Consider the following 27334-nt stretch of genomic DNA (forward strand, 5'->3'; position numbering starts at 1 on the left):
TACACAACAGCTACACACACAACACACACAAGAGCTATTATCTACAAGTACTGCTGCTGACAATGATATGATGATGATGATGATGATGATGATGATGATCAATAGGCCTATGCAGTTATTATTAGGCTATACAAATAAGGCAAAATACTATAATAAGGCCTATTTCTATTTATGAGCATATTACACTTTCATTATAATGAAATGGAATTACAAAAGGTTGTGGATTGTTGTGTGATTGTGATTTAATTTACCAATGCCCAGCCATGTTCAGTCTAGGGCTATGAATTCACTTTGGGACAATTGTTTTGGGGCATATTATTCTAACCACGACACAGCCCCGATATGGATCAGTCATCTAAGATTGTTCATTAGACTAGAGGGTTCTGGTAAGCCCCTTCCCTTTCTCGGGCAAAAAGAAAGCTGAAGTAAAAAAATACTGAGGGCAAAAAATGGAGACTGCAGCATACAAGACCGAACTGTCTGGCCCCCTGCTTGAGGCCATAATTAATTTGAGATTTATTTTTATTGGAGAGCTCGAGTCTCGCCTGGCCTTAACCAAACAAAACCATTGCTAGACCGTAGATTTGCTTGAATGGAGCAGCATATTTCTTTAAAATGTGTCTTGAGGCGTGCCTGGTTCTGATTCTGACCAATATTTTGCCACAAATGCAAAATAATTCCAGTGGGTAGGCCCATTTAGCCACTAGGCCTATAGATGTAAATGATTGCAGTCGATAGGCCTATACTGTGCTGTAGTTATCTGACAACTGTTGTTGTTTTACATTTGCCACTTTCACTGAAGAGTCTTGCAATCACCTATATGGGTAACTGCCATCTATACTCTGTTTGGAAAGTGTAGCATCATTTTTCCATTACTTGATGTCCATCCATTGTTGGCACAGAAGGCATAACATTATTATAACATATTGAGTTTCATATAAATAATTTTAAACAAATAACGGAATCTAAAAGATGCATCTATTAGCCTAATATATAATTGCTTACATTTCTAGAAGTTTTGTTTTCAGATTATTTACTTTTAATATTATTTAGGGGGAATAAAAACATATTTTCCCTTCAAATATTCCTTGCTGTTAAAGCCACCCAAAACAAATCAGGAATTGTTCATAGAACTCAGACAAATGGCCATTGAAACTCTAGTCTTTCTCCAAAGAATCACAAACTTATGACTGCATGAAAAGACCCCTTATGCAAAGGGAAATAAGTCTCCATAACATAACAAGTCGCTCTAGGAAAATATGTTGATTTAAGATATCAGGAATGGCTTGACTGAGCACAATAGTGGATGTTCATAGTCTATGCAGGCCTGTGCAACTGGTCTTCCACTAATACTCGACTCATTTCGGCAACAGTGAGCTGGCTTTCACACAACTCTCCCGCTTAATATTACTACTTATATTTGAGCAAATATATAGTGGGTTTACAACCAATAAATGTTCTTTAGCAGCCAGCGGGACAATTCTGCAGTGAAAATTGTATTCTCCCATTGTCAAAATGGTCCATTTCCTTTTTAGAAAACCGTCGAAGCAAGGAGAATAAACTGGCCGGCAGGAGGAATTCCAGGATATAGCCACCATGTGATCTGATGCACAGTTTTAAATGTGGAAAGCAGATGTCGGGTATATATATATATATATATATATATATATGTATATATGTATATATGTGCTTTATTTACATTCTTTCAGACTGTGGCGAAGAGAACAAAATAACTGCGTGATGTGAAATATGATAATCTGCTGTAACGGTCCCGCAGACACGTTTCATTCATCCTGACATCTAGACAGATGAAAACGATCCAGTTTGAACATAAGGTGTTTCAAAACACAGCGTATTAGCGTTGGGGTTAGTAACATGTATTTGCAAAGGAATAGAGAGATAGCAAATGAAAAGATTAATATCGATACTCGTGTTTAGGCCTAGTTCTCTAGCAGGCTTGCACGCCTGATATGCTCGGGCTATAACCAACAGAATGGTGGCATCATGTAAAACCACATCTGGTTAATTGAAGCAGATTTGATCTAAACAATGAAGGGAGGCCCCAGACCACCATCCCCCAACATGACCTGATGGAAGAGCCGACGTTGTCTTACCTTGACGTAAGACGAGGTGTCCGGGACGGTCTGAAACATGTTCATAGGACAGAGAGGCCCGAAGAGTAATAGCGTTCCACGGATGGACCCTGTTAGAATGAGAAGTAGCCTGTTAGCAAAAGGGTCAAACCAAACGTATAAGCGTCAAATCATAATGATGAAGATAGTTGCGTAATAATAATGATAAAACAACAACAACAATAACAAGTTAGTAATACTACTACTAATAATAATAATAACAACTTGGGTGTGTTAAAACAAACAAATACATAAGTAATGTAATAAAACAACATAAGTAATGTAATAAAACAACATAAGTAATGTAATAGAATAACACAAGTAATGTAATAGCACGTCAGTAACAAATCCAGCAACAAAAGTGTGAGGAAGAATCAATTAACCAATTAATTTGCACATATGAGAATGACTCGCTTGCTGTTCGTAAAAAGGTACTCGTGAACACAGATTCTCCCACTAAAACCTCCTCATATTCCACTTCAACAAGCTGGCGGCTGGCTACTATTCACCATTAAAGCTAGTTCATACATTTACTTATTAGTAATTAAATTCGTTTAGGCCTATTCGTTCGTTTAATGATTTGATGTCTCAATTATTCCAATACAGGGAACAATGCATTGTGCACCAATGCATTTGCTATTTCATTCTGCTGTGAACACATTCCTAGTTTGCCGTCTCTTGGTATTTGGATCGTTATCAACTTAGTTTTGTTCTGAATTATTTTTTAAAAATCATTGTCAAAGCCATTGTTTTTAATTTACTCTCGGTGCCTCATGTTAAACATTGAAACACGTTTATTTTTGCTACTGCTGGTATCAGGTTTACTGCAGTTTTAACTTATTGACAAAATATCAATAACTACCACTATTAAAGTCATCTTTAGAGCGCGCCATAAACGCCTTGTGGTTTTGTGAATCACTTTTTATTCCGCGCCACTTCCATCAAAATAAGTATAGAGAGGTCAGCTTAGGTTCAGGGGCGCATGTGGACACATTGGCTTGATTCATTCACTCATTCATCCATTCATTCAATTCATTCAGGTGAATCCCCCTCCCCCCCCCCCCCCACACACACGCACACGCACAATTAATATGACCTGGGTTTGCTTTATAAAGGCCATAGGTAAATATGCTAATATATATTAATGATATGTTCTAAATACCGCCAAACTACCACTGTCAAGGTTCAATTCATTTAACTCCAAAGACAATCCATGTGGAGAAGGACAGCAGAGCCAGTCCCAACCCCCATCCCGTTATCCCCTGAAGCTCACCACATATTGAAGCACTTTTCTCTTTAATAAGCGCAGCTTACAAAGTCTAGGGTGAAAGGGCACCTCGAGGACGGTGTCTTTACCAGTTCCTTCAGTGTGCAATTATAAAGAAGGCTGGCACTAGCATCATTTAGCATTCTTTAAATCAAACTAAATTAATTGACACACAACGTTTTCACAAATCACAATGAATACAGAATGAATGTATGTGTATTACAAAGAGTATTGTATTGTCAGTGCATCGACACCCAGGGCAATCTCACTGTTCCTTTCGTTCAGGCATCTCCACCCAGGGCAATCTCACTGTTCCTTTCGTTCAGGCCAGATTATTACAATCCTTATCATTGAGGTATACGTCGTGGTGATCAGCCATCTGTTAGGCTTAACGTTTAAAATATAAAAATGCACAGTTGGATTAAAACATTGTTGTCTTATGCCTTATTCGACTCCACCGTTCGAAATGTAAATGCCCACTTCCCACAGTCCACTAATATAACACATTCTACAGCAACACATTCTGAATAGCATTATTCACAGAAACACAATATGCCTAAAAGCTCACGAGACGACTTAAGCCTAAGATCAGAAATGTAATAACCACATCCATGTTTTATTGTACAAATTCACGTTTCGGTGAGGTGCCTTGCTTAATTCTCACAACCTCGCTTAGACTAAATAATTTAACATGGCAGCCTACATGATCCACCGGGCTGATGAACCTGCAGGCGCAAATGTAGGGGACGTTTGTTTTCGTTTTTCAGCTCCTGCAGGCAAATGTTGGGCTCGCCTCATAAAGTTTCCCAAATGCATCCAATTTCTACATGGTAAAAGAGCATAAAGAGCATAGAACTCCGCATCTGGGCCCAATTAGGCTGCTCAGGAGGACTGTTGAATAAGTGCATGGACTTTCCTCCGCGACAGCCCTTAGAGAAGCCTTAGTGTTCCATGTTAAGGCTGGAAGACTCTAGTGTTCCACTTACCTTGTACGAGAGCGTACTGTCATACATCATACATGCGAACGAACTGATTTACCATCATTTATGAAAGGCATGAAAGTGAGTTTTATTGAGGGCAAGACAAAAAACACAATTCGAAAGCGACATGTCTGTTGTAGACGGAATAGGTCAAGATAAACTCATGTTATTTAATCAGACGATAGCATGCGTTTTCTATATGATCAGGTCGGATTGATGGCATGGAACCATGACAAACTCTGTTAACCCGCATATCTACGATTAATAACAAAACAGTGGAGTTGATGTATTGTCTCAAACACAGTCGTGAGTATATGTATATGTACTGTGGATAGGCAGAATACAAAACACAATCGCAATGCAATTTTCCTCACTCACCTGTTGTTATTTTGTCAGTCGTTTATTCTTTTGGTGTAATTATTCCCCAATTTAAATAATTAGTCCTTCTACAAAAAGTCGTTACCATGGATGACAGCTAAGTTATTTTGAAAAGGCGAACGGAGAGCATGGCTGTATGAATGAACCGTTAGTTAGTGGGATGAGAGAGAGAGCCACCCGCCGGCAGCCAATGAGCAGCGAGAGAACAACCTCCTCTGCGTTTAATGTCCGAGGGTCCCGGGCTGCCCGGCCACTGAACCACTGGACCAGGACATAACCAGGGGGATAGAAGACATAGGAACTGCACCATAAACAGTAAAAAAACGGCGAGGTCCCATTTCAAACTGATCTCACTCGACAGGCTTTCCTAACAAACTCAAATTGGCGTGTTTTGAGAATAAAGGAAATAGGTTGCGCACTTGAAAAACACCTGCTCAGTAGTAGCCTATAAGGAAACAAAACAATAGAATCAAAACATAATATCTTAGAATATTAACACTTGATCAATCGAAGTCTATAAGGCCTATCCATATTACCCCACACATTGCTTTAAAATCGTCATCATATACAGTGTTGTTTCTGGTTCATTAGGTTACCAATATCTTTGGACGATTGTCTTGCAAATAATCGATTATGGATAATGCTAGTCACGAACTTATAAAGATGTGATATTGTAAGGCTACACAATACAGCGATGTCAAAACTTGCTTTCAATTCAACCATCAGTCCCCTTTGGCAAACAAATTAATAATAAAACAACATTCGCATTTATTCGATTCTACCTCGGAATCTACCTCAAAAACACACATATTGCATATATATATATATTACACAGTTATAGGCGTATTCCATCGCCACCTAATAACCGCATGAATAACTTCGTAGACAGAGACACGCGTCTCCAGTGAGTTTGTCTTTCCTGTTCAGTTGACCCCACTCAGTTCACTAACTTCATTTCCTACAGAGGGCCCTTATCCTCCACCCAAGAGTCCCTCAAAGGATTTCAGGCAATTCACGGTAAGAAAAGTTGCCCAAGCATAGGATTTTATAGCCTCTTCAAGGTTTTCACATCAAGCAGAAGAATAACCAAAGCGAATTAAGAGGCGTTCAATAACTCTTAATATCAGGTATTTACACCCTTGGTTTAACCAATATAGTGGTTGACTAAATGTTACGCCTTATAATCAGCCGCAATATAATTCAACCAATTGTCAAGTCTCATGTGGAATGGCCATAGGCCTACTCAGTTGATCTATTCATTGACGTTGACTGGTTGACTACTCTTGTAGGCTAGCCTATAGGTGTGGGATCAATGAAAAAACAAAGCAAACAAAACTCACAACATTCCAAACTCGATCACGCAGGACATCCTAGTGCCTCTATAAGACATCCTAGTGCCTCTATAAGACATCCTAGTGCCTCTATAAGAACACATTAGGGTGCCTCCAGGTACCTAGGTAAACGGTCAAGAACTTCAAAATCTCAATGTCATTATGTTAATTGCCTCTGTCAGATGTTAGACTAAATTGTGCCTACGATAAAACATTAGTATGTCTTTTGACATGGGTTAGGAAGAACCGAAAGGTGGTGCGACTGCATTTAACCTTCTTGCAATTCAATGTCTATAAGACAAACAAATGTGAACCTGTTTTGATTACATTTTGATGAACTTGGAATGACCTGGAACTGAAGATGCTAGTGTAACATACATGCCATGTTTGAACTGTTAGTTTTAAAGGCTCACTTCTCTTCTACTTTACAGTTCTCGCTCTGTTCTGCAGGTCTGCAATCAGTATGGTAGTGGCACATCAGTATGGTAGTGGCACATCTCCAGTCTCACTGGTATTACGATTAGGGGTTGTTTCAGAGTTCCACACCCTCTCCTGGGATTCCACAAAAACGTCTGTATTTAGGACTGTGTGGTAAAGTAGAGACATTTCTGATTGCATCAATCGGACTAAATGAAGCCCTTACTTAGAACTGTAATTTGTTATTTGTTTAGTTGAAGGAGCAACCCGGAGAGATGGTCAGGAGATGGAGATGGAGCTCCATTCCAACCTTTTTCTACTCCTCAGGGGGAGAGAAGATGGGAAGGCAGGGCGGAATATGAATTCTTTTCACACTAACCCATCATCAAGCCCAGATGCAGCACCATAAACTCAAAAACCCAAATTTAAAAGCTGTAATTTCATTTGGTACTGAGTTCTCAACGCAAGACCTGATGGGCTTAACAGGGGCAAAGGTCATCATTCCCACTTTTATAGAAGAGTAGGAACACAAATTCTCGAGATTGATATGTATTATACATTCACAGACTGGCCCACAATTCAAAATGGCCCTTAGCTCACAAATAGCAAATACCATGCTCATGTGTGTCGTAATCATTTGCAAAGGGGAAGTATTAAATTAAAAAGCTGCAGCCATTTTATGAGGCAACCATTTATGAAGGTAATGGCATTCCTATAAATTAACAGGAGGTGGGCGTTTGCCACTCATCAAGTTCAGAAAATAACACGAATAGGCCGACACCCTCTATATGACCCGACCTCATACAGTCTTATGCTGTTCCTTAGGATTTCTCCTACCCCAGTATGTCTCACCTACCCCAGACCTGTCTGTCTGTCCTACCCCAGACCTGTCTGTCTCTCCTACCCCAGACCTGTCTGTCTGTCCTACCCCAGACCTGTCTGTCTGTCCTACCCCAGTCTGTCTGTCTCTCCTACCCCAGTCTGTCTGTCTCTCCTACCCCAGACCTGTCTGTCTCTCCTACCCCAGACCTGTCTGTCTCTCCTACCCCAGGGCTGTCTGTCTCTCCTACCCCAGGCCTGTCTGTCTGTCCTACCCCAGACCTGTCTGTCTCTCCTACCCCAGACCTGTCTGTCTCTCCTACCCCAGACCTGTCTGTCTCTCCTACCCCAGGCCTGTCTGTCTCTCCTACCCCAGACCTGTCTGTCTCTCCTACCCCAGACCTGTCTGTCTCTCCTACCCCAGGCCTGTCTGTCTCTCCTACACAAGGCCTGTCTGTCTCTCCTACCCCATGACCTGTCTGTCTCTCCTACCCCTGTCTGTCTGTCCTACCCCAGACCTGTCTGTCTCTCCTACCCCAGACCTGTCTGTCTCTCCTACCCCAGACCTGTCTGTCTCTCCTACCCCAGACCTGTCTGTCTCTCCTACCCCAGGCCTGTCTGTCTCTCCTACCCCAGACCTGTCTGTCTGTCCTACCCCAGACCTGTCTGTCTCTCCTACCCCAGACCTGTCTGTCTCTCCTACCCCAGGCCTGTCTGTCTCTCCTACCCCAGACCTGTCTGTCTCTCCTACCCCAGGCCTGTCTGTCTCTCCTACCCCAGACCTGTCTGTCTCTCCTACCCCTGTCTGTCTGTCTCTCCTACCCCAGACCTGTCTGTCTCTCCTACCCCAGAGCTGTCTGTCTCTCCTACCCCAGGCCTGTCTGTCTGTCCTACCCCAGACCTGTCTGTCTGTCCTACCCCAGGCCTGTCTGTCTGTCCTACCCCAGGCCTGTCTGTCTCTCCTACCCCAGACCTGTCTGTCTCTCCTACCCCAGACCTGTCTGTCTCTCCTACCCCAGACCTGTCTGTCTCTCCTACCCCTGTCTGTCTCTCCTACCCCAGGCCTGTCTGTCTCTCCTACCCCTGTCTGTCTCTCCTACCCCAGACCTGTCTGTCTGTCCTACCCCAGACCTGTCTGTCTGTCCTACCCCAGACCTGTCTGTCTCTCCTACCCCAGGCCTGTCTGTCTCTCCTACCCCAGACCTGTCTGTCTCTCCTACCCCAGACCTGTCTGTCTCTCCTACCCCAGGCCTGTCTGTCTCTCCTACCCCAGACCTGTCTGTCTGTCCTACCCCAGGGGCCTGTCTGTCTCTCCTACCCCAGGGCTGTCTGTCTCTCCTACCCCAGACCTGTCTGTCTCTCCTACCCCAGACCTGTCTGTCTCTCCTACCCCAGGCCTGTCTGTCTCTCCTACCCCAGACCTGTCTGTCCTACCCCAGGGGCCTGTCTGTCTCTCCTACCCCAGGGCTGTCTGTCTCTCCTACCCCAGACCTGTCTGTCTCTCCTACCCCAGACCTGTCTGTCTCTCCTACCCCAGACCTGTCTGTCTCTCCTACCCCAGGCCTGTCTGTCTGTCCTACCCCAGACCTGTCTGTCTCTCCTACCCCAGGCCTGTCTGTCTCTCCTACCCCAGGCCTGTCTGTCTGTCCTACCCCAGACCTGTCTGTCTCTCCTACCCCAGACCTGTCTGTCTCTCCTACCCCAGACCTGTCTGTCTCTCCTACCCCAGACCTGTCTGTCTGTCCTACCCCAGACCTGTCTGTCTCTCCTACCCCAGGCCTGTCTGTCTCTCCTACCCCAGAGCTGTCTGTCTCTCCTACCCCAGAGCTGTCTGTCTCTCCTACCCCAGGCCTGTCTGTCTCTCCTACCCCAGACCTGTCTGTCTCTCCTACCCCAGACCTGTCTGTCTCTCCTACCCCAGACCTGTCTGTCTCTCCTACCCCAGGCCTGTCTGTCTCTCCTACCCCAGGCATGTCTGTCTCTCCTACCCCAGACCTGTCTGTCTCTCCTACCCCAGTATGTCTGTCCTACCCCAGGCCTGTCTGTCTGTCCTACCCCAGGCCTGTCTGTCTCTCCTACCCCAGGCCTGTCTGTCTCTCCTACCCCAGACCTGTCTGTCTCTCCTACCCCAGTATGTCTGTCTCTCCTACCCCAGGCCTGTCTGTCTGTCCTACCCCAGACCTGTCTGTCTCTCCTACCCCAGGCCTGTCTGTCTGTACTACCCCAGACCTGTCTGTCTCTCCTACCCCAGGCCTGTCTGTCTCTCCTACCCCAGGCCTGTCTGTCTGTCCTACCCCAGACCTGTCTGTCTCTCCTACCCCAGACCTGTCTGTCTGTCCTACCCCAGACCTGTCTGTCTCTCCTACCCCAGACCTGTCTGTCTGTCCTACCCCAGACCTGTCTGTCTGTCCTACCCCAGGCCTGTCTGTCTCTCCTACCCCTGTCTGTCTCTCCTACCCCAGACCTGTCTGTCTCTCCTACCCCAGACCTGTCTGTCTCTCCTACCCCAGACCTGTCTGTCTCTCCTACCCCAGACCTGTCTGTCTGTCCTACCCCAGACCTGTCTGTCTGTCCTACCCCAGGCCTGTCTGTCTCTCCTACCCCAGGCCTGTCTGTCTCTCCTACCCCAGGCATGTCTGTCTCTCCTACCCCTGTCTGTCTCTCCTACCCCAGGCCTGTCTGTCTCTCCTACCCCAGACCTGTCTGTCTCTCCTACCCCAGTATGTCTGTCTCTCCTACCCCAGGCCTGTCTGTCTGTCCTACCCCAGGCCTGTCTGTCTGTCCTACCCCAGACCTGTCTGTCTCTCCTACCCCAGGCCTGTCTGTCTCTCCTACCCCAGACCTGTCTGTCTCTCCTACCCCAGGCCTGTCTGTCTCTCCTACCCCTGTCTGTCTCTCCTACCCCAGACCTGTCTGTCTCTCCTACCCCAGACCTGTCTGTCTCTCCTACCCCAGACCTGTCTGTCTCTCCTACCCCAGACCTGTCTGTCTGTCCTACCCCAGACCTGTCTGTCTGTCCTACCCCAGTCTGTCTGTCTGTCCTACCCCAGACCTGTCTGTCTCTCCTACCCCAGACCTGTCTGTCTGTCCTACCCCAGACCTGTCTGTCTCTCCTACCCCAGACCTGTCTGTCTGTCCTACCCCAGACCTGTCTGTCTCTCCTACCCCAGACCTGTCTGTCTCTCCTACCCCAGGCCTGTCTGTCTCTCCTACCCCAGACCTGTCTGTCTCTCCTACCCCAGACCTGTCTGTCTCTCCTACCCCAGGCCTGTCTGTCTCTCCTACCCCAGGCCTGTCTGTCTCTCCTACCCCAGACCTGTCTGTCTCTCCTACCCCAGACCTGTCTGTCTCTCCTACCCCAGACCTGTCTGTCTCTCCTACCCCAGACCTGTCTGTCTCTCCTACCCCAGACCTGTCTGTCTGTCCTACCCCAGACCTGTCTGTCTCTCCTACCCCAGACCTGTCTGTCTCTCCTACCCCAGGCCTGTCTGTCTCTCCTACCCCAGACCTGTCTGTCTCTCCTACCCCAGACCTGTCTGTCTCTCCTACCCCAGACCTGTCTGTCTCTCCTACCCCAGGCCTGTCTGTCTCTCCTACCCCAGGCCTGTCTGTCTCTCCTACCCCAGACCTGTCTGTCTCTCCTACCCCAGACCTGTCTGTCTCTCCTACCCCAGACCTGTCTGTCTGTCCTACCCCAGACCTGTCTGTCTCTCCTACCCCAGACCTGTCTGTCTCTCCTACCCCAGGCCTGTCTGTCTCTCCTACCCCAGACCTGTCTGTCTCTCCTACCCCAGACCTGTCTGTCTCTCCTACCCCAGGCCTGTCTGTCTCTCCTACCCCAGACCTGTCTGTCTCTCCTACCCCAGACCTGTCTGTCTCTCCTACCCCAGGCCTGTCTGTCTGTCCTACCCCAGACCTGTCTGTCTCTCCTACCCCAGACCTGTCTGTCTGTCCTACCCCAGACCTGTCTGTCTCTCCTACCCCAGACCTGTCTGTCTGTCCTACCCCAGACCTGTCTGTCTCTCCTACCCCAGACCTGTCTGTCTCTCCTACCCCAGGCCTGTCTGTCTCTCCTACCCCAGACCTGTCTGTCTCTCCTACCCCAGACCTGTCTGTCTCTCCTACCCCAGGCCTGTCTGTCTCTCCTACCCCAGGCCTGTCTGTCTCTCCTACCCCAGACCTGTCTGTCTCTCCTACCCCAGACCTGTCTGTCTCTCCTACCCCAGGCCTGTCTGTCTCTCCTACCCCAGACCTGTCTGTCTCTCCTACCCCTGTCTGTCTGTCCTACCCCAGACCTGTCTGTCTCTCCTACCCCAGACCTGTCTGTCTCTCCTACCCCAGACCTGTCTGTCTCTCCTACCCCAGGCCTGTCTGTCTCTCCTACCCCAGACCTGTCTGTCTGTCCTACCCCAGACCTGTCTGTCTCTCCTACCCCAGACCTGTCTGTCTCTCCTACCCCAGGCCTGTCTGTCTCTCCTACCCCAGACCTGTCTGTCTCTCCTACCCCAGGCCTGTCTGTCTCTCCTACCCCAGACCTGTCTGTCTCTCCTACCCCTGTCTGTCTCTCCTACCCCAGACCTGTCTGTCTCTCCTACCCCAGACCTGTCTGTCTCTCCTACCCCAGACCTGTCTGTCTCTCCTACCCCAGGCCTGTCTGTCTCTCCTACCCCAGACCTGTCTGTCTCTCCTACCCCAGAGCTGTCTGTCTCTCCTACCCCAGGCCTGTCTGTCTCTCCTACCCCAGACCTGTCTGTCTCTCCTACCCCAGACCTGTCTGTCTCTCCTACCCCAGACCTGTCTGTCTCTCCTACCCCAGGCCTGTCTGTCTCTCCTACCCCTGTCTGTCTGTCTCTCCTACCCCAGGCCTGTCTGTCTCTCCTACCCCAGACCTGTCTGTCTGTCCTACCCCAGACCTGTCTGTCTGTCCTACCCCAGACCTGTCTGTCTCTCCTACCCCAGACCTGTCTGTCTCTCCTACCCCAGGCCTGTCTGTCTCTCCTACCCCAGACCTGTCTGTCTCTCCTACCCCTGTCTGTCTCTCCTACCCCAGACCTGTCTGTCTCTCCTACCCCAGGCCTGTCTGTCTCTCCTACCCCAGACCTGTCTGTCTCTCCTACCCCAGACCTGTCTGTCTCTCCTACCCCAGACCTGTCTGTCTCTCCTACCCCTGTCTGTCTCTCCTACCCCAGAGCTGTCTGTCTCTCCTACCCCTGTCTGTCTCTCCTACCCCAGAGCTGTCTGTCTGTCCTACCCCAGGCCTGTCTGTCTGTCCTACCCCAGGCCTGTCTGTCTGTCCTACCCCAGGCCTGTCTGTCTGTCCTACCCCAGACCTGTCTGTCTCTCCTACCCCAGACCTGTCTGTCTGTCCTACCCCAGACCTGTCTGTCTCTCCTACCCCAGACCTGTCTGTCTCTCCTACCCCAGACCTGTCTGTCTGTCCTACCCCAGACCTGTCTGTCTCTCCTACCCCAGACCTGTCTGTCTCTCCTACCCCAGACCTGTCTGTCTCTCCTACCCCAGACCTGTCTGTCTCTCCTACCCCAGGCCTGTCTGTCTCTCCTACCCCAGACCTGTCTGTCTCTCCTACCCCTGTCTGTCTCTCCTACCCCAGGCCTGTCTGTCTCTCCTACCCCTGTCTGTCTCTCCTACCCCAGACCTGTCTGTCTGTCCTACCCCAGACCTGTCTGTCCTACCCCAGACCTGTCTGTCTCTCCTACCCCAGGCCTGTCTGTCTCTCCTACCCCAGGCCTGTCTGTCTCTCCTACCCCAGACCTGTCTGTCTGTCCTACCCCAGGCCTGTCTGTCTCTCCTACCCCAGGGCTGTCTGTCTCTCCTACCCCAGACCTGTCTGTCTCTCCTACCCCAGACCTGTCTGTCTCTCCTACCCCAGACCTGTCTGTCTCTCCTACCCCAGGCCTGTCTGTCTGTCCTACCCCAGACCTGTCTGTCTCTCCTACCCCAGGCCTGTCTGTCTCTCCTACCCCAGGCCTGTCTGTCTGTCCTACCCCAGACCTGTCTGTCTCTCCTACCCCAGACCTGTCTGTCTGTCCTACCCCAGACCTGTCTGTCTCTCCTACCCCAGGCCTGTCTGTCTCTCCTACCCCAGAGCTGTCTGTCTCTCCTACCCCTGTCTGTCTCTCCTACCCCAGAGCTGTCTGTCTCTCCTACCCCAGGCCTGTCTGTCTCTCCTACCCCAGACCTGTCTGTCTCTCCTACCCCAGACCTGTCTGTCTCTCCTACCCCAGACCTGTCTGTCTGTCCTACCCCAGACCTGTCTGTCTCTCCTACCCCAGACCTGTCTGTCTCTCCTACCCCAGACCTGTCTGTCTGTCCTACCCCAGGCCTGTCTGTCTCTCCTACCCCAGACCTGTCTGTCTCTCCTACCCCTGTCTGTCTGTCTCTCCTACCCCAGACCTGACTGTCTCTCCTACCCCAGAGCTGTCTGTCTGTCCTACCCCAGGCCTGTCTGTCTCTCCTACCCCAGACCTGTCTGTCTGTCCTACCCCAGACCTGTCTGTCTGTCCTACCCCAGACCTGTCTGTCTCTCCTACCCCAGACCTGTCTGTCTGTCCTACCCCAGACCTGTCTGTCTCTCCTACCCCAGGCCTGTCTGTCTGTCCTACCCCAGGCCTGTCTGTCTCTCCTACCCCAGGCCTGTCTGTCTCTCCTACCCCAGAGCTGTCTGTCTCTCCTACCCCTGTCTGTCTGTCCTACCCCAGTCTGTCTGTCTGTCCTACCCCAGACCTGTCTGTCTCTCCTACCCCAGGCCTGTCTGTCTCTCCTACCCCAGACCTGTCTGTCTCTCCTACCCCTGTCTGTCTGTCCTACCCCAGTCTGTCTGTCTGTCCTACCCCAGACCTGTCTGTCTCTCCTACCCCAGGCCTGTCTGTCTCTCCTACCCCAGACCTGTCTGTCTCTCCTACCCCTGTCTGTCTCTCCTACCCCTGTCTGTCTGTCCTACCCCAGTCTGTCTGTCTGTCCTACCCCAGACCTGTCTGTCTCTCCTACCCCAGGCCTGTCTGTCTCTCCTACCCCAGACCTGTCTGTCTCTCCTACCCCAGGCCTGTCTGTCTCTCCTACCCCAGACCTGTCTGTCTCTCCTACCCCAGTATGTCTGTCTCTCCTACCCCAGGCCTGTCTGTCTGTCCTACCCCAGGCCTGTCTGTCTGTCCTACCCCAGACCTGTCTGTCTCTCCTACCCCAGACCTGTCTGTCTCTCCTACCCCAGACCTGTCTGTCTCTCCTACCCCTGACCTGTCTGTCTCTCCTACCCCAGACCTGTCTGTCTCTCCTACCCCTGTCTGTCTCTCCTACCCCAGACCTGTCTGTCTGTCCTACCCCAGACCTGTCTGTCTCTCCTACCCCAGACCTGTCTGTCTCTCCTACCCCAGTATGTCTGTCTCTCCTACCCCAGACCTGTCTGTCTCTCCTACCCCAGGCCTGTCTGTCTGTCCTACCCCAGACCTGTCTGTCTCTCCTACCCCTGTCTGTCTCTCCTACCCCAGTATGTCTGTCTCTCCTACCCCAGACCTGTCTGTCTGTCCTACCCCAGGCCTGTCTGTCTCTCCTACCCCAGACCTGTCTGTCTCTCCTACCCCAGGCATGTCTGTCTGTCCTACCCCAGACCTGTCTGTCTCTCCTACCCCTGTCTGTCTGTCCTACCCCAGGCCTGTCTGTCTCTCCTACCCCAGACCTGTCTGTCTCTCCTACCCCAGACCTGTCTGTCTGTCCTACCCCAGGCCTGTCTGTCTGTCCTACCCCAGGCCTGTCTGTCTCTCCTACCCCAGACCTGTCTGTCTCTCCTACCCCAGACCTGTCTGTCTCTCCTACCCCAGGTCTGTCTGTCTCTCCTACCCCAGACCTGTCTGTCTGTCCTACCCCAGACCTGTCTGTCTGTCCTACCCCTGTCTGTCTGTCTGTCCTACCCCAGGCCTGTCTGTCTGTCCTACCCCAGACCTGTCTGTCTCTCCTACCCCAGACCTGTCTGTCTCTCCTACCCCAGTCTGTCTGTCTCTCCTACCCCAGACCTGTCTGTCTGTCCTACCCCAGGCCTGTCTGTCTCTCCTACCCCTGTCTGTCTGTCTCTCCTACCCCAGGCCTGTCTGTCTCTCCTACCCCTGTCTGTCTGTCTCTCCTACCCCAGACCTGTCTGTCTCTCCTACCCCAGGCCTGTCTGTCTGTCCTACCCCAGACCTGTCTGTCTCTCCTACCCCAGACCTGTCTGTCTGTCCTACCCCAGACCTGTCTGTCTCTCCTACCCCAGACCTGTCTGTCTCTCCTACCCCAGGCCTGTCTGTCTCTCCTACCCCAGACCTGTCTGTCTCTCCTACCCCAGACCTGTCTGTCTCTCCTACCCCAGACCTGTCTGTCTCTCCTACCCCAGACCTGTCTGTCTCTCCTACCCCTGTCTGTCTCTCCTACCCCAGGCCTGTCTGTCTGTCCTACCCCAGACCTGTCTGTCTCTCCTACCCCAGGCCTGCCTGTCTCTCCTACCCCAGACCTGTCTGTCTCTCCTACCCCAGGCCTGTCTGTCTCTCCTACCCCAGGCCTGTCTGTCTCTCCTACCCCAGACCTGTCTGTCTCTCCTACCCCAGACCTGTCTGTCTCTCCTACCCCAGACCTGTCTGTCTCTCCTACCCCAGACCTGTCTGTCTCTCCTACCCCAGGCCTGTCTGTCTGTCCTACCCCAGACCTGTCTGTCTCTCCTACCCCAGGCCTGTCTGTCTCTCCTACCCCAGGCCTGTCTGTCTGTCCTACCCCAGACCTGTCTGTCTCTCCTACCCCAGACCTGTCTGTCTGTCCTACCCCAGACCTGTCTGTCTCTCCTACCCCATACCTGTCTGTCTGTCCTACCCCAGACCTGTCTGTCTGTCCTACCCCAGGCCTGTCTGTCTCTCCTACCCCTGTCTGTCTCTCCTACCCCAGGCCTGTCTGTCTGTCCTACCCCAAACCTGTCTGTCTCTCCTACCCCAGACCTGTCTGTCTCTCCTACCCCAGACCTGTCTGTCTCTCCTACCCCAGACCTGTCTGTCTGTCCTACCCCAGGCCTGTCTGTCTCTCCTACCCCAGGCCTGTCTGTCTCTCCTACCCCAGGCCTGTCTGTCTCTCCTACCCCAGGCCTGTCTGTCTCTCCTACCCCAGACCTGTCTGTCTCTCCTACCCCAGAGCTGTCTGTCTCTCCTACCCCAGGCCTGTCTGTCTGTCCTACCCCAGGCCTGTCTGTCTCTCCTACCCCAGACCTGTCTGTCTGTCCTACCCCAGGCCTGTCTGTCTGTCCTACCCCAGACCTGTCTGTCTCTCCTACCCCAGGCATGTCTGTCTCTCCTACCCCTGTCTGTCTCTCCTACCCCAGGCCTGTCTGTCTCTCCTACCCCAGACCTGTCTGTCTCTCCTACCCCAGTATGTCTGTCTCTCCTACCCCAGGCCTGTCTGTCTGTCCTACCCCAGGCCTGTCTGTCTCTCCTACCCCTGTCTGTCTGTCTCTCCTACCCCAGGCCTGTCTGTCTGTCCTACCCCAGGTCTGTCTGTCTCTCCTACCCCAGGCCTGTCTGTCTGTCCTACCCCAGACCTGTCTGTCTGTCCTACCCCAGGCCTGTCTGTCTCTCCTACCCCAGGCCTGTCTGTCTCTCCTACCCCTGTCTGTCTCTCCTACCCCAGGCCTGTCTGTCTCTCCTACCCCAGACCTGTCTGTCTCTCCTACCCCTGTCTGTCTCTCCTACCCCTGTCTGTCTCTCCTACCCCTGTCTGTCTCTCCTACCCCTGTCTGTCTCTCAGACAAGAGGTTAGGAGAGCATCCTTGATGAACCAAGGTGATTACTTTACACAAGTACCACAGGCAGTGGAGCTGAAGGGGATTCAACCACATATAAGCAACACATTATAAGGGATGAAATAAACTCCACATGGAAAAAGAATAGAGTTCTGCCATTTAGAAAAGCTAAATCATCCGCTAGACTATAAATCTACTGCCCGCTCATCATTCAGCAGCATTTTAAGAAGCCCTCAAAAGAAAAACACAGGGTGAAATTAATATGCTGTCATCTCTCATTTGAGTCTGTGCCTTTTCTCATAAGAAAAGTGTTGTTCCCTGAAAGGCGGCTGGGCTCTCAGGTTTAGCAGGTTTCCCATTCTCAGGAATCCCCCCCCCCCCTCCCAGACATGCCTGACAGTCTGAACTCGACTGTGGGCTGCTCACCAGACTATGAAAACCATTAATCTGTACCTTCAGATGGTCAAATCTGGATCCAATAAAGGAGTTGACTATTGATTCCTCTCCCTGACAAGTCATTGCCTCATCATCCCACTAGAGGGCTCTCTGGTCCAAGCTAGTGCCTCACCATGATCCCTGTCATACACGTTACACTAGGCCTCTTCACCATGATCCCTGCCATACACGTTACACTAGGCCTCTTCACCATGAGTCCTGTCATACACGTTACACTAGGCCTCTTCACCATGAGTCCTGTCATACACGTTACACTAGGCATCTTCACCATGATCCCTGTCATACACGTTACACTAGGCATCTTCACCATGATCCCTGTCATACACGTTACACTAGGCATCTTCACCATGAGTCTTGAGACTTGCATTTGTTAAGTCTGCAAACTTACATTGGTTAGTGTGTGGGAGATTTCACTTCAGTAATTCAATATTCTACAAAGTCACTCTCTAGCGAATCATATATTGTAGTGGAGCATTGCACTACGAAAAATAGCAAACAAGCCTAATTTACTTGGCCACCAGCATATACAATACTACTGTTTTGAATTGTTAACATTTTTTGAAGGCATCAAACTTAGATTGGGAGCTGTTAATGAACAAACAACAATGGTACAACGCTGAGCCTCCCTCCCTCTCTCTCTCTCTCTGAGCCTCTCTCTCTCTCTGAGCCTCCCTCTCTCTCTCTCTCTGAGCCTCCCTCTCTCTCTCTCTGAGCCTCCCTCTCTCTCTCTCTCTGAGCCTCCCTCCCTCTCTCTCTCTCTGAGCCTCCCTCTCTCTCTCTCTGAGCCTCTCTCTCTCTCTCTGAGCCTCCCTCTCTCTCTCTCTCTGAGCCTCCCTCTCTCTCTCTCTCTGAGCCTCTCTCTCTCTCTCTGAGCCTCCCTCTCTCTCTCTCTCTGAGCCTCCCTCTCTCTCTCTCTCTGAGCCTCCCTCTCTCTCTCTCTGAGCCTCCCTCTCTCTCTCTCTGAGCCTCCCTCTCTCTCTCTCTCTCTGAGCCTCTCTCTCTCTCTCTCTCTGAGCCTCCCTCTCTCTCTCTCTCTCTCTGAGCCTCCCTCTCTCTCTCTCTCTGAGCCTCCCTCTCTCTCTCTCTCTCTGAGCCTCCCTCTCTCTCTCTCTCTGAGCCTCCCTCTCTCTCTCTCTCTGAGCCTCTCTCTCTCTCTCTCTGAGCCTCCCTCTCTCTCTCTCTCTCTGAGCCTCTCTCGCTCTCTCTCTCTGAGCCTCCCTCTCTCTCTCTCTGAGCCTCCCTCTCTCTCTCTCTCTCTGAGCCTCCCTCTCTCTCTCTCTCTGAGCCTCCCTCTCTCTCTCTCTGAGCCTCCCTCTCTCTCTCTCTCTCTGAGCCTCCCTCTCTCTCTCTCTCTGAGCCTCTCTCTCTCTCTCTCTGAGCCTCCCTCTCTCTCTCTCTCTGAGCCTCTCTCTCTCTCTCTCTCTGAGCCTCCCTCTCTCTCTCTCTCTCTGAGCCTCCCTCTCTCTCTCTCTCTGAGCCTCCCTCTCTCTCTCTCTCTGAGCCTCCCTCTCTCTCTCTCTCTCTGAGCCTCCCTCTCTCTCTCTCTGAGCCTCCCTCTCTCTCTCTCTCTCTGAGCCTCCCTCTCTCTCTCTCTCTCTGAGCCTCCCTCTCTCTCTCTCTCTCTGAGCCTCCCTCTCTCTCTCTCTCTGAGCCTCCCTCTCTCTCTCTCTCTGAGCCTCCCTCTCTCTGAGCCTCCCTCTCTCTCTCTCTGAGCCTCCCTCTCTCTCTCTCTCTGAGCCTCCCTCTCTCTCTCTCTCTCTCTGAGCCTCCCTCTCTCTCTCTCTGAGCCTCCCTCTCTCTCTCTCTCTCTCTGAGCCTCCCTCTCTCTCTCTCTCTGAGCCTCCCTCTCTCTCTCTCTCTGAGCCTCTCTCTCTCTCTCTCTCTGAGCCTCCCTCTCTCTCTCTCTCTGAGCCTCCCTCTCTCTCTCTCTGAGCCTCCCTCTCTCTCTCTCTGAGCCTCTCTCTCTCTCTCTCTCTGAGCCTCCCTCTCTCTCTCTCTCTGAGCCTCCCTCTCTCTGAGCCTCCCTCTCTCTCTCTCTGAGCCTCCCTCTCTCTCTCTCTCTGAGCCTCCCTCTCTCTCTCTCTCTCTGAGCCTCTCTCTCTCTCCCTCTCTCTGAGCCTCCCTCTCTCTCTCTCTGAGCCTCTCTCTCTCTCTCTCTCTGAGCCTCCCTCTCTCTCTCTCTCTCTGAGCCTCCCTCTCTCTCTCTCTCTCTCTGAGCCTCCCTCTCTCTCTCTCTCTGAGCCTCCCTCTCTCTCTCTCTCTGAGCCTCCCTCTCTCTCTCTCTCTGAGCCTCCCTCTCTCTCTCTCTCTGAGCCTCTCTCTCTCTCTCTCTGAGCCTCCCTCTCTCTCTCTCTCTGAGCCTCTCTCTCTCTCTCTCTGAGCCTCCCTCTCTCTCTCTCTCTCTCTGAGCCTCCCTCTCTCTCTCTCTCTGAGCCTCTCTCTCTCTCTCTCTGAGCCTCCCTCTCTCTCTCTCTCTCTCTGAGCCTCCCTCTCTCTCTCTCTCTGAGCCTCCCTCTCTCTCTCTCTCTCTCTGAGCCTCTCTCTCTCTCTCTGAGCCTCCCTCCCTCTCTCTCTCTCTCTGAGCCTCCCTCTCTCTCTCTCTCTCTGAGCCTCTCTCTCTCTCTCTCTCTCTGAGCCTCCCTCTCTCTCTCTCTCTGAGCCTCTCTCTCTCTCTCTCTCTGAGCCTCTCTCTCTCTCTCTCTCTGAGCCTCCCTCTCTCTCTCTCTGAGCCTCTCTCTCTCTCTCTCTGAGCCTCCCTCTCTCTCTCTCTCTGAGCCTCCCTCTCTCTCTCTCTGAGCCTCCCTCTCTCTCTCTCTGAGCCTCCCCCTCTCTCTCTCTCTGAGCCTCCCTCTCTCTCTCTCTCTGAGCCTCCCTCTCTCTCTCTCTCTGAGCCTCCCTCTCTCTCTCTCTCTCTCTGAGCCTCCCTCTCTCTCTCTCTCTGAGCCTCCCTCTCTCTCTCTCTCTGAGCCTCCCTCTCTCTCTCTCTCTGAGCCTCCCTCTCTCTCTCTCTCTGAGCCTCCCTCTCTCTCTCTCTCTCTGAGCCTCCCTCTCTCTCTCTCTCTGAGCCTCTCTCTCTCTCTCTCTCTGAGCCTCTCTCTCTCTCTCTCTGAGCCTCCCTCCCTCTCTCTCTCTCTGAGCCTCCCTCTCTCTCTCTCTCTCTGAGCCTCCCTCTCTCTCTCTCTCTGAGCCTCTGAGCCTCCCTCTCTCTCTCTCTGAGCCTCTCTCTCTCTCTCTCTCTCTGAGCCTCCCTCTCTCTCTCTCTCTGAGCCTCCCTCTCTCTCTCTCTCTCTCTCTGAGCCTCTCTCTCTCTCTCTCTCTGAGCCTCCCTCTCTCTCTCTCTCTCTGAGCCTCTCTCGCTCTCTCTCTGAGCCTCTCTCTCTCTCTCTCTGAGCCTCCCTCTCTCTCTCTCTCTGAGCCTCCCTCTCTCTCTCTGAGCCTCTCTCTCTCTCTCTCTGAGCCTCCCTCTCTCTCTCTCTCTCTGAGCCTCCCTCTCTCTCTCTCTGAGCCTCCCTCTCTCTCTCTCTCTCTCTGAGCCTCCCTCTCTCTCTCTCTCTCTGAGCCTCCCTCTCTCTCTCTCTCTGAGCCTCCCTCTCTCTCTCTCTGAGCCTCCCTCTCTCTCTCTCTCTCTGAGCCTCCCTCTCTCTCTCTCTCTGAGCCTCCCTCTCTCTCTCTCTCTGAGCCTCTCTCTCTCTCTCTCTGAGCCTCCCTCTCTCTCTCTCTCTCTGAGCCTCCCTCTCTCTCTCTCTGAGCCTCCCTCTCTCTCTCTCTCTGAGCCTCCCTCTCTCTCTCTCTCTCTCTCTCTCTGAGCCTCTCTCTCTCTCTCTCTGAGCCTCCCTCTCTCTCTCTCTCTCTGAGCCTCCCTCTCTCTCTCTCTGAGCCTCCCTCTCTCTCTCTCTCTGAGCCTCCCTCTCTCTCTCTCTCTGAGCCTCCCTCTCTCTCTCTCTGAGCCTCCCTCTCTCTCTCTCTCTGAGCCTCCCTCTCTCTCTCTCTCTGAGCCTCCCTCTCTCTCTCTCTGAGCCTCTCTCTCTCTCTCTCTGAGCCTCTCTCTCTCTCTCTGAGCCTCCCTCTCTCTCTCTCTCTGAGCCTCCCTCTCTCTCTCTCTGAGCCTCCCTCTCTCTCTCTCTCTGAGCCTCCCTCTCTCTCTCTCTCTCTGAGCCTCCCTCTCTCTCTCTCTGAGCCTCCCTCCCTCTCTCTCTCTCTCTGAGCCTCCCTCTCTCTCTCTCTCTCTGAGCCTCCCTCTCTCTCTCTCTCTCTGAGCCTCCCTCTCTCTCTCTCTCTCTGAGCCTCCCTCTCTCTCTCTCTCTGAGCCTCCCTCCCTCTCTCTCTGAGCCTCCCTCTCTCTCTCTCTCTCTGAGCCTCCCTCTCTCTCTCTCTCTGAGCCTCCCTCTCTCTCTCTCTCTGAGCCTCCCTCTCTCTCTCTCTCTCTGAGCCTCCCTCTCTCTCTCTCTCTGAGCCTCTCTCTCTCTCTCTCTCTGAGCCTCCCTCCCTCTCTCTCTCTCTGAGCCTCCCTCTCTCTCTCTCTCTGAGCCTCCCTCTCTCTCTCTCTCTGAGCCTCTCTCTCTCTCTCTCTCTCTGAGCCTCTCTCTCTCTCTCTCTGAGCCTCTCTCTCTCTCTCTCTCTGAGCCTCCCTCTCTCTCTCTCTCTCTGAGCCTCTCTCTCTCTCTCTCTGAGCCTCCCTCTCTCTCTCTCTCTGAGCCTCCCTCCCTCTCTCTCTCTCTGAGCCTCCCTCTCTCTCTCTCTCTGAGCCTCTCTCTCTCTCTCTCTGAGCCTCCCTCTCTCTCTCTCTCTCTGAGCCTCCCTCTCTCTCTCTCTCTGAGCCTCCCTCTCTCTCTCTCTCTGAGCCTCCCTCTCTCTCTCTCTCTGAGCCTCCCTCTCTCTCTCTCTCTCTGAGCCTCCCTCTCTCTCTCTCTCTCTGAGCCTCCCTCTCTCTCTCTCTCTCTGAGCCTCTCTCTCTCTCTCTCTCTGAGCCTCTCTCTCTCTCTCTGAGCCTCCCTCTCTCTCTCTCTCTGAGCCTCTCCCTCCCTCTCTCTCTCTCTGAGCCTCCCTCTCTCTCTCTCTCTGAGCCTCCCTCTCTCTCTCTCTCTCTCTCTCTCTGAGCCTCCCTCTCTCTCTCTCTCTGAGCCTCTCTCTCTCTCTCTCTGAGCCTCTCTCTCTCTCTGAGCCTCCCTCTCTCTCTCTCTGAGCCTCCCTCTCTCTCTCTCTCTCTGAGCCTCCCTCTCTCTCTCTCTCTCTGAGCCTCCCTCTCTCTCTCTCTGAGCCTCCCTCTCTCTCTCTGAGCCTCCCTCTCTCTCTCTCTGAGCCTCCCTCTCTCTCTCTCTCTGAGCCTCCCTCTCTCTCTCTCTCTGAGCCTCCCTCTCTCTCTCTCTCTGAGCCTCTCTCTCTCTCTCTCTCTGAGCCTCTCTCTCTCTCTCTCTCTGAGCCTCTCTCGCTCTCTCTCTCTGAGCCTCTCTCTCTCTCTCTCTCTGAGCCTCCCTCTCTCTCTCTCTCTGAGCCTCCCTCTCTCTCTCTCTCTCTGAGCCTCCCTCTCTCTCTCTCTCTCTGAGCCTCCCTCTCTCTCTCTCTGAGCCTCCCTCTCTCTCTCTGAGCCTCCCTCTCTCTCTCTCTCTGAGCCTCCCTCTCTCTCTCTCTCTGAGCCTCCCTCTCTCTCTCTCTCTGAGCCTCCCTCTCTCTCTCTCCCCTGTGCGCCTGCGGCACAAACAAACGTGTGAAACGGGAAACAGACGCTGCAGTTTACTGATACTGAGCCAACCAGACAAGAGGGCCGGGCATTGTTTTTCCAAAATGCTGCTGGAGTAAAATGAAAATAGGCTGCAACAACAAGAGACATCCTTTCAGAGGACATGGCTTGCAATACTTCAAAGAAAGGCAAGAGAGAGAGAGAGAGAGAGAGAGAGAGGGGGGGGGGGGAGGAACAAAGTCAGTCCAGGCAACTATGAGGGCAGTGCCCCAAACGCCAGGGCAAAACCACAGCATTCCTGTTTACCTCTAAAGTGACAGTGTCACTGTCATCATGTGTTTATTTCGTGAATAAAGTGTTATGGTGTCTCTGGATCTGACTGCACGACACATAGAGGCCAGTAGGCCAGTAGTTGGTCCGAATACAATTTTAGACCTACTGTAGTTCTGTATGTGGCTACAATCTAGCTTGGCTTTGCCAATTACAATCTAATTGGGGCTTAGTTTAGTATTGCTGGTTGGTATGGGCCAAATGCCAATCTAAAGCATTTTTTAAATTAAAACATAACAGGCATTGACGTCTTAGAAATTGAAATAGAATATAACCATAAAAATCTGTATTGCAGCATGAACAGACCATAGACAAAACATGTGTTTATAGAAATGCATTGTAGCACTTGAGACACTACTGAATGTCTGGACTGTGTCGTGCTACCGAGAGCACCAGAGACGTCTGTACTGTGGTTTTCCACTGATAGAGGGCGCAGTTGAGCTTTGAACCAAACTATTCATCTCCTTCCTTTACTGCCAAAGTAATACCAAAGGATCATTTGAAATAATGCATGAATTAACTTATCATGAACTAATGATATGAATTGGCAAATGATATTAATTCATGCATTATATGTCTCGACCCACCACCTCTCACACCACCACTAGCAAAAGGTCCGGCCTACCTCTCTCCAGGGGGCACATTGGCAGCTCACCTGCCATCCAGGTGATGACCCTGGGATACCATTCACAAGACCATGGTGCAAACGCACAAACTATCAATTTCTAAGTGTTAAATTGAATAAAGGTGTTCAATTCAGGAAAAAAAAACTCTCTGGTTGAACCAGCTGTAACATTTCCAGATATGGGTGGTTAGTGATATTTGTCTTGGGTCTTGAGTTCATTCAGTCAAGGTGACATGACTGATAGGAGAGGAGGGAACTTTATTGTGTCACTATATTGTGGTTGCTCAGATACGTGAGGAAACATGGTAAGGATGTTGATGATCAGACAGGCCGGGAGTTCACAGTTTTGCCACAGATGTTCGTAGCAAGACACGTTTATGTGCCTACTGTCGGTTAATGATGACACGTTGATGTGCCTACTGTCGGTTAATGATGACACGTTGATGTGCCTACTGTCGGTTAATGATGACACGTTGATGTGCCTACTGTCGGTTAATGATGCCCTCTTCAGCTCAGACACACCCAGCCTGGGCGACCATCTGTACTTTGACTATTCTATAACCATCTGTACTTTGACTATTCCTAAATATGGGCAGTGGATGGATTTACAGTAAGGTTACTCATGTACATTATATGATCTACTAACAATAAGTAGTGGGCCCCCAGGCCCCCACAGACAGTGGTGGTGAGCAGGTAGAATGATGAAAAGCCCATATAAACAAACCACACAAACATTACCTCTGATACCAACACTCAGCGTTTAGAAAGAATGAAAGAGGGAGAGAGAGAACGAGGGGAGGGCTATAGGGTTAGAGAAGAATAATGGGAGGGAGGAATGGGGGGGGATACAGAGAACAGCAGTTTCCTCACAGAAACTCACGACACAGGATAGACTTTACATCCTGAAACATCTCTGGTCTAAAAATATCTCCTGCGCTGCACGGTAAGGGGGCGGGGGGATTTGCGGGGTTGGCGGCAGGGGCATGGGAAGGGGAGCAGACTGGGAGAGTCAGGAAAGTTGGAGAGATACCCTGAAACTGAAGGACATTTGTGCTAGGATAAGACTAAGGTTGTGTTTGTGTGTGTGTGTATGTGTGTGTGAGAGAGAGAGAGAGAAAGAGAGAGATGGGGGGGGGGTGTAAGGGTAGGGGGAAGGGGATCATTATTTATGTACTTGTAATCTAGCCCCCCTGGCTGTATCTACCTCCACAGACCCAGGCCTAAAACGAGCTATCCTGTCGTTAATTACAGATCTGGCTCTGTAAACACTTCTCTCAGCCTGACGGAGGGAAGAGAGCTACAGGGGTTAGTAGCTTCTGCTGTTCTCAGGGTGAGTATTAGCAGGCCTCCCCTCCATAGGGAAAGTGTGTCTTGTCTTGAACGTGGAGCAGCTGGAGCACCTACCCTACAGCAGGGGTGTCAGAGCTAAGTTCACTTTCATTTTGATATGTGAAAAAAGGGGCCTGGTAGTAATGTATGTCATTGGTCGGAAAGTCAGGGAGACAGCGCTGACTGGACACTACACAGACCCTGTTGAAAATCACTCCCTGACAACCAGCCACCTCTTCCCTCTCACCACCCTGCCATTAATAAGCCCCACTGCATCTACATAGATTATAGCCTAGATGAGTTAAGTGAGGGTGACAGATTCACTTGTGCCCACTCATGTTGCTATCAGTGTGAACACAACAGCGCTGCGATGGAATCGCTGTGTGTCCAAAACACTTCAAAGAAAGAGTCCACCAAAAAGGAGGCTCAACTGTCATCTCCCTCCTTACATGGACAGGCCAAGTCAGCTGACTCTCTCTCTCCCTCTCTCTCCACTCTCAGATTCTCTCCCACCTCTAATGAGAGATTGTGCGTTACACAAGCAGTCGGCAAACTTCTCTTCTAATTACACGACAAGCATCTCGTTCTGGGCAGCTAATGAAGTAAGAGGACTAGTGAGTGCCGGGACCAGGGGCAGGACAGAGATGGGTATGGGGAGGAGAGGTAGTCTGTGGGCTGTTTCTTTTGGAGCTCCGCCCGGAGGAGCTTATCAAGGGCATGCTGGACTCAGCATCGTGTTCTCCCTCCTCTTTACTATCCCCCCCCCCCCCCCCCCATTCTCTAATCTTTTTTCTCTGCATGTTGTGCTTTTACATAGTTCAGTTTAGAACATTTCAGAAAGTTTCACCACACTGTAATTGAGCAGAGACATGGAGGGAAGACTTCAAAGGCCTTGAAAGTCATTCTCAGAACAAGCATTCCATTCGGTCCAAAACATGTTTCCACAGACACGATAGTGGGAATGAATGATATATACGAGCTCTATAATGTTAATGCAGTTTCGTGCAAATCTGTACACACTGTCATCTTTAAAGGTCCATACATGTGCATTGCTCTACCATAATATCTCGTTTTCAAGGGGAGCACAAGTGCTTTCTTTACAAGACATGAAGTGGGCAGCATTTGTTTTAATTTCATTTAATGTAACTTGTTTTTGACAGTATCATCAGCCTGCAGATAGTTTAACACAACATCCCAGTTCAGATCCCAGGATCAGTGCTCTTCAGGTTTAACCCCCAACACACACACACACACACACACACACACACACACACACACACACACACACACACACACACACACACACACATGCCCTGACTGGGGAGGGAGAGACCCAGAGACTCAGAAATCAGGCATGTGATTCTGAGGAACTGGCCCTGTCAAAAGGGATGCTTGAACAGAAGATCACTGTCCTGGGCCATCCCTCATGAAACGCTTGTGAAACATGAACCATCTGGAGCGATATTGCACGCTCTCAAACCATCAAATACTGAGGATGTTTGTCTGATTTAGTAGGCCTATTTAGAGCTGTTTAGACAACTTGCCAATGGGATTGGTGCCTTAATTAAAGATAATATCAAGAGCTAATATCACTACCAAGACCTCCGCCTCACAGTCAATAGTGAAACAAAGTTGCAGTTCTTTTGGTGGGGGTGAGACTCTTAACCACTGGCACTTCTGTATGAACCCTCTCAAACCAACACAAAAAGCACTAACCCTCTCCATGACTCTTACATTCACTGAGGTTAGTACCCCAGTTTCTCACTTTCTTTTTCCTTATGCCAATAGAGTATCCGCTTTTTCACAACCTAAATCTACCACGGT

The 27334-nt window shown here is 51.0% G+C and overlaps 1 protein-coding gene across 4 annotated transcripts in view; it reads right to left on the reverse strand.

Annotated features, from left to right (window-relative positions):
• The window catches only part of fli1 (Fli-1 proto-oncogene, ETS transcription factor), a gene marked incomplete at both ends in the record, with an annotated part of 34785 nt that extends 32623 nt beyond the window's left edge, over positions 1 to 2162 (reverse strand). For 2 of the 4 annotated variants that reach the window (XM_080543721.1, XM_080543720.1), the window contains one exon: positions 2115 to 2159. In XM_080543721.1, the coding sequence (XP_080399847.1) occupies positions 2115 to 2159 (45 nt within the window). Of the gene's footprint in view, positions 1 to 2087 lie in introns of all 4 variants that reach the window. The other 2 variants (XM_080543723.1, XM_080543719.1) reach the window with 2 other exon arrangements.
• Positions 2163 to 27334: the final 25172 nt, after the last annotated feature.

This window comes from Nansenia antarctica, assembly GCF_963989245.1.
Source record: "Nansenia antarctica genome assembly, chromosome: 12".
Taxonomy (NCBI): Eukaryota; Metazoa; Chordata; class Actinopteri; order Argentiniformes; family Microstomatidae; genus Nansenia; species Nansenia antarctica.